This window comes from Cygnus atratus, chromosome 23, assembly GCF_013377495.2.
Source record: "Cygnus atratus isolate AKBS03 ecotype Queensland, Australia chromosome 23, CAtr_DNAZoo_HiC_assembly, whole genome shotgun sequence".
Taxonomy (NCBI): Eukaryota; Metazoa; Chordata; class Aves; order Anseriformes; family Anatidae; genus Cygnus; species Cygnus atratus.
In genome coordinates, this window is record NC_066384.1 from 816255 (window position 1) to 833736 (window position 17482).

Here is a 17482-nt window from a genome sequence, read left to right on the forward strand (position 1 = left end):
TTAAAATCATCTCAGATGCACCAACTGTGTTTTGATTAACAGGAAGGAGTTTTCCATTGCATCACTATCATTTTTGCTCACGAGTTCATGAATTTCTTCGGAAGTAATAGGTAATGATAATGCAGTAATCTCAGTTCTCCTAAGCAGCTTCTAAACACAACCTCTTAGAAACCAGAAGGGGAATCCCAAGATTAGAAGGTAGCCACTGTGCCTTCTCTACTCCCCATTCTGAAGTTAGGGACCATTTTTTTTTTTCTTTTTTTTTTTTTCCCAGGCACTGTACATGCCACACTTCAACAAGCCTGCCTGGCTTGCAGGAGAGCCACTTTCTGTACTTTCACCAGTGGGACTAAACATCTCTGCTCACCCTCCAGGTTTGGATATGTCCAGAGTGAGAAGTCTCCTCTGCTTAGTGCCACATAAAACACCCACAAAACACCTCACCAAAAATGATAAATAGTCCGTCCCTTATTATTCTTAAAAACCCAGTGATGGGTGAACCCTGTGGCAAAAAGCATGGGGCAAAGTTCAACACCTCTTAACCAACTTCATGCTGTCTCACCTGCCAGGTCTTCCAGCCCTTTGAGAGGAAGAGCCACGGTCTCCAGACGTTTCCTTAGCTCATCTTTCAGATACTGCTCCCCAATCAGTACAGACAGGTCATCACAGAGGGTCTGAGCCTCTGCGATCTCCTCTTCCAGCTGCTCCAGGTCTGAGCGGATCTCACTGGTTTCCTCCAGCTGCTGTTTCACGGCATCGGGCTGCGTGCTGACGGCAGACTGGCTGCTCAGGCGCTGCCCAACCGCCTTCACCTTCTCGGAGAGGCCCTGCAGGAGCTCCTGGTACTGGGTACTCTTCACTATGGCTTGATCAATTTGGCTGGAGCGGGAGTTGAGGCGTTCTGTTAGCTCGGACCATTTCTGATTAACCCCTTGGAGCTCTTCCTGCACCTGGTTAGTGGATGGAGAAACATCTCCAGGGCCAGTTAGGATGCTCTGAGCTGCCTGGTTGAGCTGCTCATGCTGTTGTCTGCGAGCTTCAAATTCCTTCAGCATAAACTGCAACAGAAATAACATGAAAATGTTTGCGTAAAACTGACAGCTCTGAGTACACACAGTCAAAACAAACCAGACCTCCAAGGGTTTTATCCAGCCCACAGAATCACTAGGAGCAAAGCGAGATGCTCCTGGGGCGGGACAGCAGTTGGGCAAGGGATACCGTGATTTATCGTGACCTTGTAACTTAGAAAGCTGGGAGGGGTCTGAGGCTCCAGCGACAGAGTATTCTGCTCTCTCTCTTATTTGTCCTACTGCTGTGTAATGTAACACAAACCGGTTAGATGAGAAGGAAATCTAATTACATTAACTGGGGCATTTTATTTTATGATGTGGCTGGTTACAGACGTGTTAGTATTTGGAAGCAGTAGGTGGGGAACTCGCTGCCAGGCAGTGCCCCAGGTGGAGGGGCAGCATTAGCAAGTCCTGCAGAGCATCAGCACAGGTCTTGTTTAAAGCAATTTTGCTCTCCAGGAGGGACCAAGTGATTCACCAATGAGTCAATCCAGCGCAGGGAACTGAGTTCAAGCACTGCACCCATGTCAAGTTATTCACAGCAGTTTGCAGTCAGCGGGGTTTGGAGGACTTGGAAGAAGAGCCCTGAGATCTTCCACCTCACACAGTGGAAGCGACACCCTCCTTCCTTGTCCCTAACCCACCGTGGGGACGTGCACACAGCCCCCAGCTCACCTGGACCTGCTGCTTCTGTGCATTCAGCATGTTCGGGTCGATGGAGAGGGGTCCCAGCACGCTCATCATGAGCTCCTTCTCCATCAGCCAGGGCCGCAGCTGCGCCTCGGCAGCCTGGAAGCTGGCCAGCTGGTTCGCCGACTCCTCCAGCTTCTGCTGCCGCTCGGCCGTTGCCTGGCTGGCTCGCTCCCACCTGCAATCTGAAGCAGCGGCTGCGTTGGCGCTGGTCGTGCTCCCCTCCACTGAGAAGGTTTTTCACCCTCCCTGTGGTTCACCCGACACGGGAAACCTCCTCAGCGTTTCTAGCGTGGCTCTATTCACTCTCCATCTAATAAGCCGTTACCCATTTCTAGTGGCTACGTGGTCTTGAAGCTCATAGAAAAAACCTCGCAAGCAGGATTTCTGCAATCTAGTCACTACTGCCACGAGCTCGTCTGACCTTGGGTGAGCCATCTCACAGCTCTGGCTCAGAAACCAGCTCCGATAAATGAGGATACTCTCATGTGTATCAGTCCTCAAACAGCACATTCAGATCTCCTGGACGGAGAACTCCGTAAACGCGTTCCTGCTATTTCAAAGAAGAGAATCTCTGGGCTTCTTTTTAAAGACACAGTCTTGTTTAGTCAACATTGCATTACCTAGGATATCCTTACTAATGACTAGAATTTTATATCAAGCAGTGAAGCTTTTAATCAAAGTAATCAACTCATGCTGCTAATCTTTTTTTTTTTTTTTGAGAGGTAATTTAAGGAGGCAAGTCTTTAAAATATACATCCATCATAGAGATTTCATTAATCATGACAGTGCTCATCTCTGGAACACCTTGTACACCAGACAGCTTGGAGATAAGTTCGCTATTTACTGAATTTTAATTAGAAGCGACTCTGCTCTGCAGTGACTTTGGAATCGTCCTGCAGTCCTGAATCACTTCTAACGTGATGTTTCAAGACAGAAGCCTCACTAGAGTGCTTCAGGCACTTACTCAGATCTTCCTGCATCTTCTTCCAGTTTGATGCTTCCGGAGAATCTGGATATTTCTCCAGCAAGCCAGAAAGTGCTTCCTTTACCTTCTGGATCTTTTCTGATTTCTGTTCCAATTCAGCCAGAAATGCCTGGAATACAATCATTTGAACTTCTTTAGATACAGTGCAAAAGAATAACATCACCGAGGAGGAACAAAGCAGGAGCTACAAGCTGGAGTTGAACAGTTTCTGTTCTTTGCTCTTCATTAGCAGTATCATGAGCTAGCTTGGCTCCAAGAGCAGAACAGAGGGGGATTGCTTCCCAGAGAAGCTGGGGTGGCCCAACAACAAGGGTTACAGATAAGCGCCTCTCCTCTGAGCCAAATGCCTGAGAGCAACAGGTCTGAAACCAAGAGGGTTGAGCTCAGCGTGCCGGCTCCTGCTCCACGGACCCACCCGCGCTCCCTTCTTGGGAAGGCCCCTCTGCAGCCCAGGGCAGATCTGTGCTGCTCACACGTCTAACCTTGCTGCAATTATGCACATCTCCAGGAAGCCTGGGGAGAAGATGCCCAATCCCAGTTGTGCTCTGGAAGAGGAGTTACCTTGTTGTGCTCAGCCTGGGCTCTCATAGTCTCCGTCTTGGTGGGCGAGGAGGAGGCTTCCAGCTCTGACAGAGTGCGCTCCTTTGACTCCAGCCACTTGAGCATGGCATTCGCCTCCTCCTGCACTTCTTGCATCTTCTCCAGCATGGCTGAGAGCTGCTGCTGGCGTTCCCGCAGCGCCACGCCAAGGCCCTCGTACTGCTGGGTGACATCCGACACATCGCACTGGATCTCGGTCAGATCTGTTGCCAAAAACAGCAGCCTGGGATGAGGAACGCTGCCTGCCTTGCTGCACTTCACCTGGACTATCAGGCACTAATCTAGCCCCGGGCAGCCTCAGCCAAGCACGAGCAGCAAGCGGCCGCGTGGCCGTCCTGCTGCCTGCAGAGCGCCGGCAATGTCAGGCTACCAGCGCCCGTCACGCCGAGGGGCTCTTCCCCTCGCACAACGTTCGTGTGCTGACAGTTTGCAAACAAAGCAATCGTCTTCGTGTTCGAGAGGCTGATGCAAGCTGAGCCCCACTTCTGCAATGTCACTGCCAATACAGCGGTAAGTAACATGACACCAAGGTATAAAGCCATTTTTATGCAGCTATTATCTCGTTGAACTGGTGAACTAACAGCAGATAACGGTCAGTAATTAAAATTGCTCTTCAAACTGAAGGGCTGGATGGCATTATAATCCCTTAGAACCAATAAATTTAATTGCAGGCCTTAAAACGATCGCCCGTTTATCAGCCCGTAACACCACCTGACGGGGTGCCGGGGGGTTGCCACCGCCCAGAGCTGCCTGCCGCCCTCCCGGCTCTGTCCTTCAGCCTGACCGATGTCCTCGGTCACAGCCACCTGCCCGTCCCGTGGCGCAGCGCTGCTCGGAATTAGGAAGCCCATTTGCAGGCTCATTTCACTTGCTACGGGATGCTGATGGTGTCACATTGTGGTTTGTATCTCACGGATGGAAATGCACAGCGCTGCCAGCAGGCACAGACACAACGGACAGGACACGGCCCCAGCATGCGCGTGCCGGCACAGCGCTCTCACCTTTGCAAGTGTGGTATCCGTTCACGCTGCCTACCGGCCCTCCCAGAGCGGGCAGCACAGAACCTGAGCAGAGGGGACGGGGACAGACAGAGGGACAAGACAGACGTGTTAGGAATGCGGACAGCAAGCGACGAACACCGGGGAGGGCTGCCTCCACCGCCCGGGAGCGCCGCGCGAGGCGGATGCAGCCCGGCGCGCGAGCCTGCAAACACAGCGTGGGACAACACAGCCCCCCCGACAGAGCACGGCGGCACCAAGCACACGGACGGCGCTGGGGGGCCGCTGCCTCGTGCTCATCAAGTCCGTGGGATGAGGCTCCTGCACAGCCCGCAGCACTGGGGCCACGGCCATCCCCCCACGTCTCTCCAGACACCCCAGAAAAGCTGCTGCCCTCACCATGACTTTGTGAATTACCGAGACCGCTGAGGCTTTATAATGTCTTCATTTAAAGAGACTAACTCCCCTAAAGAAATTAACTCTCCCATATTCTCCTTTTCTTATGGAATGAAACTATTTAAAGCTGCCTTGGTGCACAGACACGCTCTCTCTGCAAAGAGGCACCACGCATGATGCATCAGTGACCCTCTCTGGGATGCACTGCAGACATCAGTTACATCCACAGTCAAAAGGGGATTCTTCAGAAACGTCATCGAGTAAGCTTCTCTCTTTCTAACCACATATTTTAACAGTTTCATGGATGTAAGGGACTGCAGCTTCCAAATGCTACCCCAGGTTTGTAAAGGGGAATGGTAACCTGCGTGGCGGCCCCCTGTGCTGGCGACATCATCCAACAAGGCTCAAGAGCAGGGAATGAGCAAACTCCAAATTAAAACTCCCAGGAAAATTTCAGGTTGGCAGCAAGCACATCTTGTGAACAGGTTTAGCACAGACATCAGGTCAACTACCCCAAATGTCAGAACCTTCAGTGAGCACTAAGACACAAGATACTGGATAACATCAGTGAAAGAGGAGCTGGGGTTCAGCTCACACTGTGTGCCAGCTCCTGCATCCTTCACACACCCGTCTGCAGGCTCTCTCCCTAGTTTTCTTGGAGGCTTCCCATTGAACTGCAAATCAAGTTAACCCCAACAAACAAACATAGACTATAAATTCCCATAGAGGCCCATCAGTGAGGGGAGTCCAGAGACTTGTTCTCATGAGCTGGAAGACATCTTTTAGTTGGGTTCCAAACAAACCAGACATAATCTCATTGCTTCATAGACTTAAAGCCAAAAAGGAGACTAGTAAATCATGTCTGAATATCACAGTCTTCAATTTCATGCAGATATGAAACCCATATACTGGAGTTTGATTAACACATCTCAGGCCCCAGGAGGCTGAAGCACACCACTGGCAGAAACCAGGAGGCTGCTGCGACTGAACCACCCCAGCGACCACCCTGCAGGACCCGGACCTCCTGTGCTTTGGCCGAGCATCAATGCATGGCCATGAGCTGGGCCCGTGGCAAGCATGGGCTCCTTCAGTGCTCGTTACACTACAGCAAAGGAAGCCACACTGCCTCACCTGGCACTGGTGGGCTCAGAGCACATGGCCGATGCATAAATGCAACAACCTGATCACTGGTCTTGAGCCCCGTGATACCTGGACCACCTCCGGCCCTCTAAAGTTTGTAAAAAGGGGAGGTAACCCCATTTTTTGCTTGATGCAGGCTCTGGAATGATGCTTGTGGTGCAGTGAGAGCAAGCAGAGGAAGGAGGCACGGTGCCAGCTCCCTGCAATGGCTGGCGAGCAGGGCTGCGACTCACCTGCCTTGCCCTGGCTGTCGGGGGCCGTGATCTCCACAATCAGGTTCTCCAGGAGGGTCCCCTTGTGGTTGATCTCCTCCACCTGCGGCCCCTTCCCCGTCCACTCCTCCAGGAGATCCTGTTCGGAGGCAAAGGCTGGGGTTGGCAGCTGTGCTCGCCACACTGCAGCGTGCTGTCCCCAATGGAAACGGCGAGCCCGGTCCCCTCCACTATGAGCTGGTGGCACCGGGACAGCGCTGACAGAACAGCTCCCAGCGAACCGGCTGCGTATCGCTGGGGGCACCCAGCACGTTGCAAGCAGACTGCGTGCACGGAGTGGGTGTCTTGACGTGTATTTTTGCCAGCGGGAATCAAAGAGTAACAAGCTCTTCCCTGAGCAGTGGGTCTGTCACACCTTGTTCTCCCCGCTGCTGTTTCTGGGGGCTCCCTCCCACCCCACACTACCCAGCCGTGTGTGAGTGCAGTCCCACGGCTTTCTGCAGAGCCCCTGTGTGAACCTGCGGCTCGGAGCCCCGAGGCTATGGTGGCTCACAAGGACACTGCCAGGCCCCCCAGCTCGGCCCTCGAATTGTCCTCATTTAAGGCATCGCTGTGCCGGAGATGAGCGGAGGAGGCTGCCTTTGATGTCTAGCAGGGAGAAGCACACAGCAAAAACTCGCAAATCCCCGACAAAGCAGGTGGGAAGGAGGGAAGGGAAATGAGGCTGTGCGCGGGAGGACCTTCGCTCTGTTCCCTTGCCTGCACACCAGGGACCATGAGATGCCCACACACAGGGGGCTGCAGCCCAGCAGCAAGTACAGGGAAGCCCACGATTACTGAGAGCATAAAAAACCTCCCAGAACATTGTTTCCTGGGATTTATTCCATATTCCAGGGTTTTCGCACCAGCTGCCAACTTTCCCAATCTGTTTCCAGCTCCCTCTGCCCACCTGGACCTGCTGCCTGCATTTGTGTAGCTCCTGGGTGCCCAGAGAGGTCTCTGCAGGCGGAATTTTGCCCTCGCTCTCCTTCAGCCACTTCCTCATGGCTCCAACCAGCTTTCGGAATTCGTCCAGTTGCTCCTGGCAGGACGATGCATCCCTTTCTCTAAGAGTGAAAAGGTTTCAGAGAGTCAGAGCTCGTGCTTTGCCTTGCAATTACCACCGCGTGAATGTAGCACAGTTGAGTCTCCAGGAGCCCGTCTTTTTATTATTATCATTCGATGTTGCTTAGAAACAGCGCATGCACTGCCAGCCAAAACGGGGTGCAAGCTGCAGCCTGCCCCTCTGGGCTGCTGGCAGCTGCTCCGGCACTGCTGGCTCACGTGGAGCTCCCCTGCCAGCCTGCACCCACTCTGCACGGGGCTCTTTGGGGAGCGGAGCTTCGGGGAAGGCAGGGCTCCTTCCCACCGCCCCAGGCCCTGCCATCGGCTCTCATCCATTCAGCCCCTGGGGGGGAACAAGGCAGCCCCTCCGCCTGGCTCCCCCACTGAGCACAGCTGCGGGCAGCCTGCATGCAGCTGGCCAGAGGCAGCACGCTGTGTGGTGCTGAGTTACTGGGGATTATCAGGAAATTCAATCTGCTTCTTCCCATCGCCTCTCTTGCATTCACCAGGGAGTCTGGAGATGCAGCCTGCGAGGTGTGCCCTCCCTGGGGACACAGGCGAGCTGTTGCTCCAACCCCGCTCATGCTGCCATGGCTGCCTCAAGTTCAGGATGCTGCTAAAAGGTCCTCCTCATCCCCACTGCGAGGGGCTCTGAGGACACAGCCCTGCTGTGTCACCTCCTGCAGAATGTGTCTGGGGCCAGCCCTGACCCTCCACCAGCACCCGCTCCCCCTGAGCGAGATGCTCCCGGCCGCAGCACCGAGCTGTGGCAGCCCACACGCTCCGAGACGCACGAATGCCGGCTCCTGTGGCACCAGGAATTTTTCACAACGCCCCCAGCCAGGCTTTTTTTAAAGTGTCAGCTGGAGCGAGCTGCGTTATGTCTCCTGGTGTGGGAGGAGGGAGGCAGGAAGAGTTCGCTCGTGCCCCCCCGCGGAAAGGAGATCTCGCAGGGGCTTGCTCTGCCTGCAAAGCCTCCCGGGGGCAGATGGGGCTCTAGGACTCACCTCTCCTCTGCCACCTTCTGCAGCTGCAGGAACTCCTTCTTCAGGCTCTGCAGCTTCTCCTGCTGTAGGGAGGCGCTGGGCGTGAAACCGCAGGAGCCCAGCTCCGCAGCCAGGTGCTCCAGGGCCGCCAGGTCCTCCTGGTGCTGCCTCAGCTCCAGATTCAGCTCCTGCCAAGAGCAAAGGGTGATGCCAACCGTGCCCCCACCAGCAGATCTGGGCAGGGGGGACGAAGGGGACAGCCCTGTGCCTTGGTGAGCTGGAGACCCTCTGTGGACAGCGCCACGAATTGCACCAGTGCCAGGCGGGGGGGCAGGGCTCAGGCCCGCTCACTTCTGAAGCTCTGGCTCAGCAAATTCCTCAACCAGCTGCGGGAGCAGGTCCCACCTTCCCCTGCCCCTTCCCTGGTGCTGGTCTGAGGCCACGCAGTGAGTGTGATGGGGAAACCCAGACCAGGCCAAATCAAACCCGCTCACAGCACAAGCATCCAGTTTTATGCCAGCTTAGACCATTGCTGAGGCTGTGGCCAAACCATGCCCCATAGCAAAGCACTTGTAGGGAACCTGAGGGAAGAATCTGTGCAGCCATTACCGGCCACCAGGACCCACTGCATTGCCAAGGGCTTTGTCACATCCTGCACTGCACTTGCTGCCAACACTTGGGTGGTTTTGCTTATTAACCCATGGAGCCTTTAACTGGTAAAGCCTTGCTATATTTGGACTGGCCCCTAAGAGACTGATCCCTTCAGAAAATCAGGCTGGCTCCAGGGAAATGCCATTCCCAGCTCTCCCTGCTGGAAACAGCCTCAGCTGCCCCAGCCTCGCTCCCTTCCTCAAGTGAGCAGCATCCGTGGGTCCTGCAGACCCTGGTGGCCTGGGAGAACCAGGAAGAAATCACTGCAGAATGGCACTGCCCTAGGAACCCTGCGCAGGTGGAATTTTCTCCCTCCCTCAGGCAGGGGAGCCACATCTCACCTGGATGTGCTGGGAGAAGCGAGCGATGTCACGGTCTGGCTGGTTTCCAGATGCCAACATCCGCGCTCTGCTCTCCGTGAACTGCTGCAGCTTCTCTGAGAGCTGCTCGTACTGCTCAACCTTCGGCAGGAGACCCTTCAGCGCCTCCTCCTTCTCCTGCTGCTGCTGGCACAGCCTGCCGAAATGCTCCGTCACCTCGGCCAGCTTGCCCTGCAGGGCAGAGGCCATGGCACTGTCCGCCGCCTCCGTGAACCGTGTCACCATCTCGCGGGTGGCTTCCAGGCAGCTCTTCTGCCTGGCGATGTCCTGCTTCAGCTTCTGTTGTGAGCATACACAGACAGGATGCCGTTTTAGGAAGACTTGAGCAAAACTGAACTGGTACAAAGAGGCTGGGGGCTGCCCTTTGCAACAACAGCACACATTTGTGCAAGAAAGGTTTTCTGTCCTGATTTTCTTTTCCTTTCTGCTCTCCCCAACCCAGTCTGCCTTCTCCCAGTGCCTGACATCCAAACCCTGCTTGTTAGCAAAGAAGAGAGGCTTTCAACAGGCCAGTGTTCGAGCCTAAAGAAATTGTGTAAAGGTTGTGCTCGTATCCCTTTTTATTTATTTTTTTGTGTGCTTTCGGAATCCCTTAGCCAAGTCCCGCGCAGTTCAGACGCCACAGACAGCCCCATGTATTTGAGGCGAGGGAGACCAGGGGCCAGCCTTACCGCGTTGGTGGCCAGCGAGTCCTGGATGGAGGCGGAGGAGAGCGCGGCCGGCTGCTCTCCCCCCAGGCTCTTCTCGATCTCAGCCACCGACTGCAGGAGGCTCTCCAGGCTCTCCTGGACGCTCTGGGACTGGGCGATGGATTTCTGCAGCAGGTCTGAGCGCTCGGCCATCTGCTGGGAGAGGCTCTGGAAGCGGCTCACGATGGCATCTGGAGAGATCAGCACGAAGAGAAGTAAATGGCACAGAGCTCACCTGGTGTTCAGAGGGCAGCGAGTACCAACGCAGCCGCTGGGTGCAGAGCTGCAGGAACTCCTGCCAGGCTCTCACTGACCCCAAGCTCAGCACTGAGACAGTGGGCCTAACACAAATGGCCAAACTGGACCACAGCCCTCACCCCATGCAAACGTATGCTCTGAAGGCACATCACTGTGTCTCCACCTTTGTCCCATCTTCCCCCATATGTGCGAGACTTCACGCGTCCTCCCTCCTGGTTTGCTTTCAGTCTCTCCCAGCCACCCCTGCTGATACCTCTGGCTGCTTTCAGCTGTACCTGTTGTTTCCTGAACGTGCCCGTGGTCAGGGGCTGGTTCTCCTTGTATCTCCAGGAGGGAACGAGCTGCTTTCTGGAGCTTCTCCACTGGCACCTGATGCTCAGCGAGGTTTCCTTGCAGCTGCTGCTTTGACACAAGGCAAGACAAGGCAACATCAGCAGTCAGTCACAGACAAGAGACCTTCACCCGTGGGGAGCTCAGTGCTCCATTCAGACCCTGAGGGTCCCTGTTCAGTTAATTAAAAAATCCCACAAATAAATAACGCAGGTTGGACAGCCCAACCATTGTTGGGCCCTGCCACTCTCGCAGCAGGAAAACCTTCCCCCCACATCCCGCTGGGACATCCAGGGGCAGCAGCCCCTTGTCCTTGTGCTCAGCACCTCTCAGAACAGCCTGGCTCCATCTCATCTGCAGTGTGGGGACTTCCCGAGCCCGCAGGTGTACCGTTGCACTCAACCAGCAAAAAAGGCTAACAGATGGAATCTCTTCTAGCCCTGAGGCTGCCCAGAGCAGAGGCCAAATTCCCGGACAAACTCCAACGCTCCCCCAGGAGATCGCCCACAGACCACGCACCCCGGCACTGGCGAGCTGCTGCTGCAGAGCGGCGGGATCTGAAGAAACCGTCTCTGAGAGCAGTTTCCCAACCGCAGCTTCGCTGTCCTGCAGCCACGTCCTGAGAGACTCTGCCACCTCCTGGAACTGCTGGTAGTGCTCCAGCAAGGTGCTCAGGTGGGAGCCAAGCTTGGTGCACTGCAAAGGAGCAACGAGACATAATGGCAGGATGCTCACAGGAACAGAGCAACCTGGCACCTCTGGAAAATGCACAGGCATCAGCAGAGAGAAAACACAACAAAAGAAACATTCTTGTCATGTGTGTTAAAGCAATTACAGGAAGCACCACGCAGACCAACACCAAGAGAGAGCTACTCCTGCACAAACCCCAGAAGATGACGATCCTTGTCCTCCAAGCTACATGCATGCTAAAACCGCAGCCACTCTTGAGGGAAGCCTCCCCCTGCCATCACTGCTTATTCTACACACACACGAGGAAAACAGTGCCCGAGGTTTGACTCCCAGCCTTGCAAAGCCCTTCCCATACCTTGGAGTGCAGCGTGGTGTATCGCTGGGTCGCATCCTCCAGCTTGCTCTTCACCACGCTTCCCGAGGCCAGCGGCTGGGACCCTGCGTCCCTGGCAGCTCCCTCCGCATCCAGCACCTTCTGCCCTGACATGGTGACAAACCGCAGGTCCCCTTTGTGAGAGATCACATCTTCCGAGAAGCTGCCCTGCCGCAGCAGCAGCTGCCGGAGGGACGCGGGGTCGCTGTCCCCTTTGTACATCCCCTCCAGGTCCTGCTCCGCTTGCTTCAGCCAAGCCTCGAACTCCCCGTGGTCCCGCAAGAACTTCTGCAGCTCGTCCCGCAGCACCTGCACTTGCTTCAGCCGCGTCTCCGACTGGGCGAGGGAAGCTGCGTACCGGTCCTTCAGCTCCGCCAGCCGGCCCTGCAGCCCGGCCCTCTCCTCCCCAGGCAGGCTGTGGCCGTGCTTGTCCAGGAAAGCCTGCGCCGACTGCGTTGCCAGGATGACGTCCTGCTGCTGGGACAGCAGCTCTTGGTGCTGGGCCTGAAACACGCCAACAGGCAGAGGTGACTCCTGTGACCGAGGGGATGCGCACCCACACCACCAGCAGCAGGCTCGCGGGTGGACGCAGCAAGGATCTGCAGTGCCCCCGCGCTCCGGTGCTGCCAACAAGGTGGGGAAACACCCGCGGGCCAGCAGACATAACCCCCTTTCATTAGGGGCACCGTGCTCTCGTTACCCCGGTTGCACCGTGCCATGGGACACATCCGCCCCGCCAGCCCCACCAACGCCCTGAACACGTGTCCTCCAGGCTGGGCATGGTCTTCCCAGGAGTTCCCGAGCCTCCCATAGGGAAAACCGCCCCGAGCAAGTGCTCTGGAGGCCAGGCAGCCAGAGGCAGTGTGTGGCAGCACTGAAGCCTGCTGTCACGCTGACAGGCAGGCAGAAAGCTTGGAGAGGGACGAGGTGGCAGCCCTACCTTCAGCCTCTCGTACTGCTCGTCCAGGTTCTCAGCAGTCCTGTCTGCTCCCACGACACGGCCATCAGGGACATCCTGAGCATCCTGCCCTGCTCGCACCCCTGCCGCTGGCTCAGTGGGGTGCGGTCTGTACTCCAGGAGCTCGCCCTTCTGCTCCAGCGATGCCACCCAGCTCAGAAGGGAATCGATCTTATTGCTGTTCTCCTCCAGCTCTTTGGCTGCTTTCACCTGAAAGCACAAAGGCTCTCGGTAAGAATGATCCATTTCAATCATATTCAGCAAACTGCTGCATGGGGGACGGACACAAAAACGAACAGAAGAAAAACCCTGAACTGTTTTCCAACTGCATCAAACACTTCACAGACCCTCAAAACACTTTGTGACTCTGATAAGGGGAGGGTACAAAGAGGCTGTGAACAAACTCAGCCTCTGTTATGCTGCACTTCTCACCCTGCTACAATCCAGGGTCACAGGCAGCCCCAGCACCGATGGGCTGCGACTCCACGCGTACAGGTGTGGAGACACGTTTCACGAGCACGTGGAGATGCCCAGCGCTCACACCAAGGGCCAGCCTAAAGGCAGAGCAAGATGCCTTGTACTGCCCCAGCTCCTCCACAACCAGCTCATCTGTGCCTGATGCTCTCAAGGCATTTCACCAGGGAGCAGTGTCACTGCCTCGCCCCACCCAGAGGACAGACAGAACAGTAAGCTGCTTTATGTTGCATCGCCCAGAAGAATGGCAGAGCTTTGAATGAATCTGATTCTACTGACCAGACCTCACCGGGCACCTCAGCCAGGCCCAGGGGCTGCAGCCCATCACGTTACCTTTTCAGTCTCCTGCTGCACTGCAGCAGTGACGGCGCTCTCCAGCTCCTTCTGGGCCATCTCTGTCCTCTCCTGCAGGGACTGGTACTGCTCCTTGGCACGCCGAAGCTTCTCTTGCAGTGCTGCCAGCTCCCCAGGCTCCATCTTTGTCTTGTTCTCCTCCAAGAACTCCTCTGTGGTTTTCAGGACGCTGGCAAAGGAGGCGGCTCGGGTGTGCATGTTTCTCTGCAGCTCCTGGGCAGACAACAGCACGATGCCGTGAGGCGCCGTGTGCTCCCAAGGCAGTGCCAAGGCCCCCCACCTCCCAGCCTCCCTTTCTGAAGCACTGACCTTCACGTCACTTTGCCTCTGCTGCAACGTGGACAGGTCTCCTTCGCTGGCCGCCCGCTGCTGCTCGGCCAGCGTGTCCTCCGCTGCCTCCAGCCAGGTGCTCAGCTCGGCCAGGTTCTGGGCGCGGGCTGCCTGCTGCTCCTGCAGCGTCTGCGGTCGAGAGCAGAGGGAAGGGGGAGAGGGGGCAGTTAGTACCGGGGCTGCGCTTCCACCACGCACGTTGCTGAAAAGCAAGGCAAGAGGTTACAGCTGGAGCACCTTCCTGGAGGTGAGGATGCAGCACAGAAACCAGCTTTTGCAGCTCTCCCTAGGCTCTCTCCCCCTCTCACGTTTACACGCTGCAGGAACGTGGCTGAGGTCCAAGCCCCTTTCCAGCGGCAGTGCTGGGGGACTGGAGCTGTGCAGTGCACGTTTGCCACCATTCAAGCAGGTTTCTCTGTTTTACTTTTTTAAGAACCCCGTCCAGCTCCACGTGGAGCTACGCTCCAGTTTACGTGGTCCTCTCTTGGGAGAGCTCAACCAGAAATTTCTGTGCCTTTTCCATTCAACCTTATGAACATTAAAACTGCATCAGAAACTCATCTAATGAGAGGTGAGAACCTGGCACCAGGCAGCACCACTGTGGAGCCCCATACAACCTAAGGCAGGTTGGCTTTTAGACACTGGGGTTGGAGAGGGAGCCCAGGAGAGAGAAAAGCGTTTCTGTAGCCGATCCAGCTCCTACATTTTGCTGCCAGAGCACAACACAGAAGCGCCTGTTTGAGCAATTGAGCATGATGTGACCTGAGAGTCCCTGCAACGTTTCTGTTCCCTTCCCCAGGGCAGAGAAAAGTTTTTGAGTTTCACTGGGCATTTCAGCAAGGTGATGTACAAACTTGTGCAAAACACTGTGCTTGGTTCTCACAGTCATAAGATAAACAACAGAAGCAAATTGAAAGAGCCTTCTTAAGAGCTCTTCAGCTGCAAAGCGAGTTCTTCCTGGGTTAGGATGGGCGCACACTCAATCTGAAAAAGCAAAGCAAACTGGTTAATATACACACACACTCCAGATGGGACAGGCAAGAGTTATAGAGAGCAACTGTTAATAAAAAAAAAACATTAATACTGTCTTGAATAAGAGGATTCATGCAGTGATGAGTGCTGCACGAAAGCAGCAGAGACCTGGGGACCTGCTTTTGCAGCTACCAGCTGCCTTGATACATCATCAGCTGTTTCTTTAGGTCAGCAAAACCTGTCTTGTGTGGTGAAAGTAAGACATTAAAACTGCCGGCTGCCTGTGGTGCCAGCTCTGCACAGGGATTTTCTGGTGAGGTTACAGAGACCAGGGCTTTTTCTACCTGGCCCAAAACAACTCGATGCCTAGCAGAGGACTCCCAGCTGTGCTACCGAGACCTCTGACAGGGCTCAACCTTGAGGGAGGAAAGCAACTTTCCCCTTGGGAGTTACGTGGTAGGAAGAAGAAAGACTTTAGAGGAAGCTCATGATGTGCAGTGGGAAGTCATAAACCGTGAGTGGCATGCACGTGAAATCCCAGATAACGAGGTATCTCAGCGCACGCTCTTATGGCTGGAAAGTGTTTGAGTGAGCAAACTGCAGCCAGGAAGCAGCTGTGCCACAACCTTCACCTGATCTGTCTGCTCCGCTTGCTGGAGACAGACCTGCAGGACCTCGACCTGCGCCGCCACGCGCTCCGACAGGTCCCGGAACGCCTTCTGCAGCTCGTTGAGCAGCCGCAGCAGTTGCCTGCTCTGCTGAGGGGTCAGGTCCTGGGCGTGCTCCGAGATAAGGAACTGGATGTCGAAGGCGGTGGCATCGAGCTGAGCCTTGGTGTCAGCGAGGGGCTCTTTCAGCTCCTGAAGGGAAGAGAAAAGACCTGTCAGGCTGAACTGCTCTGCGCTGCCAGCTTCAGATGGGGCACACAAGCAACACGGGCCGCAGTGTGTGCCCAAAAAAAGCACTGTGTCACTGGAATGCTGTACTCCATAATCCCAAGAGACCCGAAGCACACAGCACTGAAGTGACAGAGCCTCGTCACACCAATTCTCCAAGGCTCTGCTAAACAAGGCCTCCAGCACCTTGCCAAGAGACCGCTTGCGCCCTGCGTGAGGCTGCCCAAGGACAATCCAGGTCCAGAGCCCTGCAGTCTGTGATGACCACGCACGGTACCAGCGGCTCTCCGCCTTCAGTCCCCTGACTTCAACTGCCCGCAAACAGGAGGTGCTGAGCTGTCCAAATCTTGAGAGCTATCGCTACAAGATGAGTAGCTGTGGAGGGGGGCCTGGGCTCCTCATACAGGTGATGGAGACTGGGGCAGGTGTGCTGGAGGGGGCTCTTGGAGCCCCCTGGAGGCAGCGGCTCTCAGCCTCACAGGATTCCCTGCTGGTCACTCAGCCTCCACCACACACATCTGCATTTGAGCATGTGCCCATAAAGGCCAAAGCAGATGGTTCATGCATTGTGGAAACAAATTACTTTGGAGCAAATACAATATTGCTGCTCCTCCTGCAACCAAGGATAATGGCAAACCCACCAAGGCTCCAGGAGGGGAGCAGGATTAAAAGCTTCTCCTCTGCACAGAGCACAGCAACTCCATCCATCAGGAAGGATTAGGGGCATCGCCATGGTTACCTTGTAGTGTTGGAGGCAGCGACTCAAGCTGTTTGCATCCATCCCATGGTGGTAATCGCTGCCGTCCAGCGACTGCGCAGTGCCAGAGACCCAGCTCAGCAGCTCCTGCAGTTTACCCTGGAGAGTCTCGTGATGCGTCATGATTTTAGCCTTAAACACAGAAGTGCACCATTCAAACAAGGAGCAGGGCACTCCAGGGAAGCACCAGGATGCGCAGGGTGGGGGGACAGCAGGCAGCAGGGACAGCTGCCAGCTCTACCTTTTGGGTTTCCGCTGCACCACGCAGGTTTAGCAGCCGGGACTCCAGGATATCACTCGCAGAGCTCAGAGACTTCTGGAGGTTCTTGGCATCCTTCTCCAAAGCCTTCAGTAGTTGCTCAGGGACTTCTTCAGGCGGGTTGGCCACAATCCACTTCACAGCGTCCAACTCCTGATTCACTGGAAAGCTGAGCTCCTGCAGCTCAGCGCCCAGGGCCTGAGGCAAGACAGCATTGTTAAGTCTATGGTATAGTTCATCTTCCCACTGCCAAAAGTGACAGCACTGCAGAGGTTTTGGAGAACCAGCTCCAAACACTGCGTGTATCTGATGGAAAGATTCATTGCAATCGACCCGTTCATGCAGCCCTGCTCAGCTGCCAGCACTCGACTGTCTTTCTCCAGGCTGTAAAATTCATTTCAGCCACACTTAGGTTACTGTCTAAGCACGAGAGGAAGGTAAGCCAGAGGGAGTGCCAGAGAGATGGGGTTTGCATATAAATGCCAGTTCAGCCTGAGGCTAACGCCCCGCTTGCTCCCAGAGCAGGGAGGAGGAACAAGGGGGAGCCTGAGAAGTGCTGGGGAGAGGGGGGAGAGCTCCGTCCTGCCTGGTGCCAGCAGCGCTCACCTCAGCCTGCTGCAGCAGGTCCTGCAGGGCGGCCAGATTCTGCTCTGCTGGCTGCACACGTTTAATTCTCATCTCAATATCTCGGAGCATGGAGAGATAGGAGATCAGCTTCTCATCATGCTCCAGGCACATCTTCTTGCTGAACTTGATCTACAGAATCAAATGGTAAAACAAAACCTCAAGTTTAGAGAGAAAACAGACAATTAAACGTACATATGCATACATATTTTTTTAAAAGAAGCAATCTCTTAATAGCATTCCATTTCAGGGACTTTCCACTTGGTAGCCTTATCTACAAGATTTACTACAGGAAAAACAGAA

The 17482-nt window shown here is 55.2% G+C and overlaps 1 protein-coding gene across 1 annotated transcript in view; it reads right to left on the bottom strand.

The window, feature by feature from the left end:
• MACF1 (microtubule actin crosslinking factor 1) overlaps positions 1-17482 on the bottom strand; it is a 117145-nt gene that overhangs the window by 54273 nt on the left and 45390 nt on the right. The window contains exons 38-57 of the mRNA XM_050715157.1: positions 17162-17311; positions 16538-16753; positions 16279-16428; positions 15270-15503; positions 13651-13800; positions 13321-13554; positions 12496-12723; positions 11538-12059; positions 11012-11188; positions 10438-10561; positions 9887-10095; positions 9177-9494; positions 8206-8372; positions 7044-7200; positions 6116-6233; positions 4350-4412; positions 3310-3551; positions 2728-2857; positions 1746-1945; positions 563-1058 (exon numbers count right to left, since the gene is read on the bottom strand). Coding sequence (XP_050571114.1) covers positions 563-1058; positions 1746-1945; positions 2728-2857; positions 3310-3551; positions 4350-4412; positions 6116-6233; positions 7044-7200; positions 8206-8372; positions 9177-9494; positions 9887-10095; positions 10438-10561; positions 11012-11188; positions 11538-12059; positions 12496-12723; positions 13321-13554; positions 13651-13800; positions 15270-15503; positions 16279-16428; positions 16538-16753; positions 17162-17311 — 4285 coding nt within the window. The remainder of the gene's footprint in view (positions 1-562; positions 1059-1745; positions 1946-2727; positions 2858-3309; positions 3552-4349; positions 4413-6115; positions 6234-7043; positions 7201-8205; positions 8373-9176; positions 9495-9886; positions 10096-10437; positions 10562-11011; positions 11189-11537; positions 12060-12495; positions 12724-13320; positions 13555-13650; positions 13801-15269; positions 15504-16278; positions 16429-16537; positions 16754-17161; positions 17312-17482) is intronic.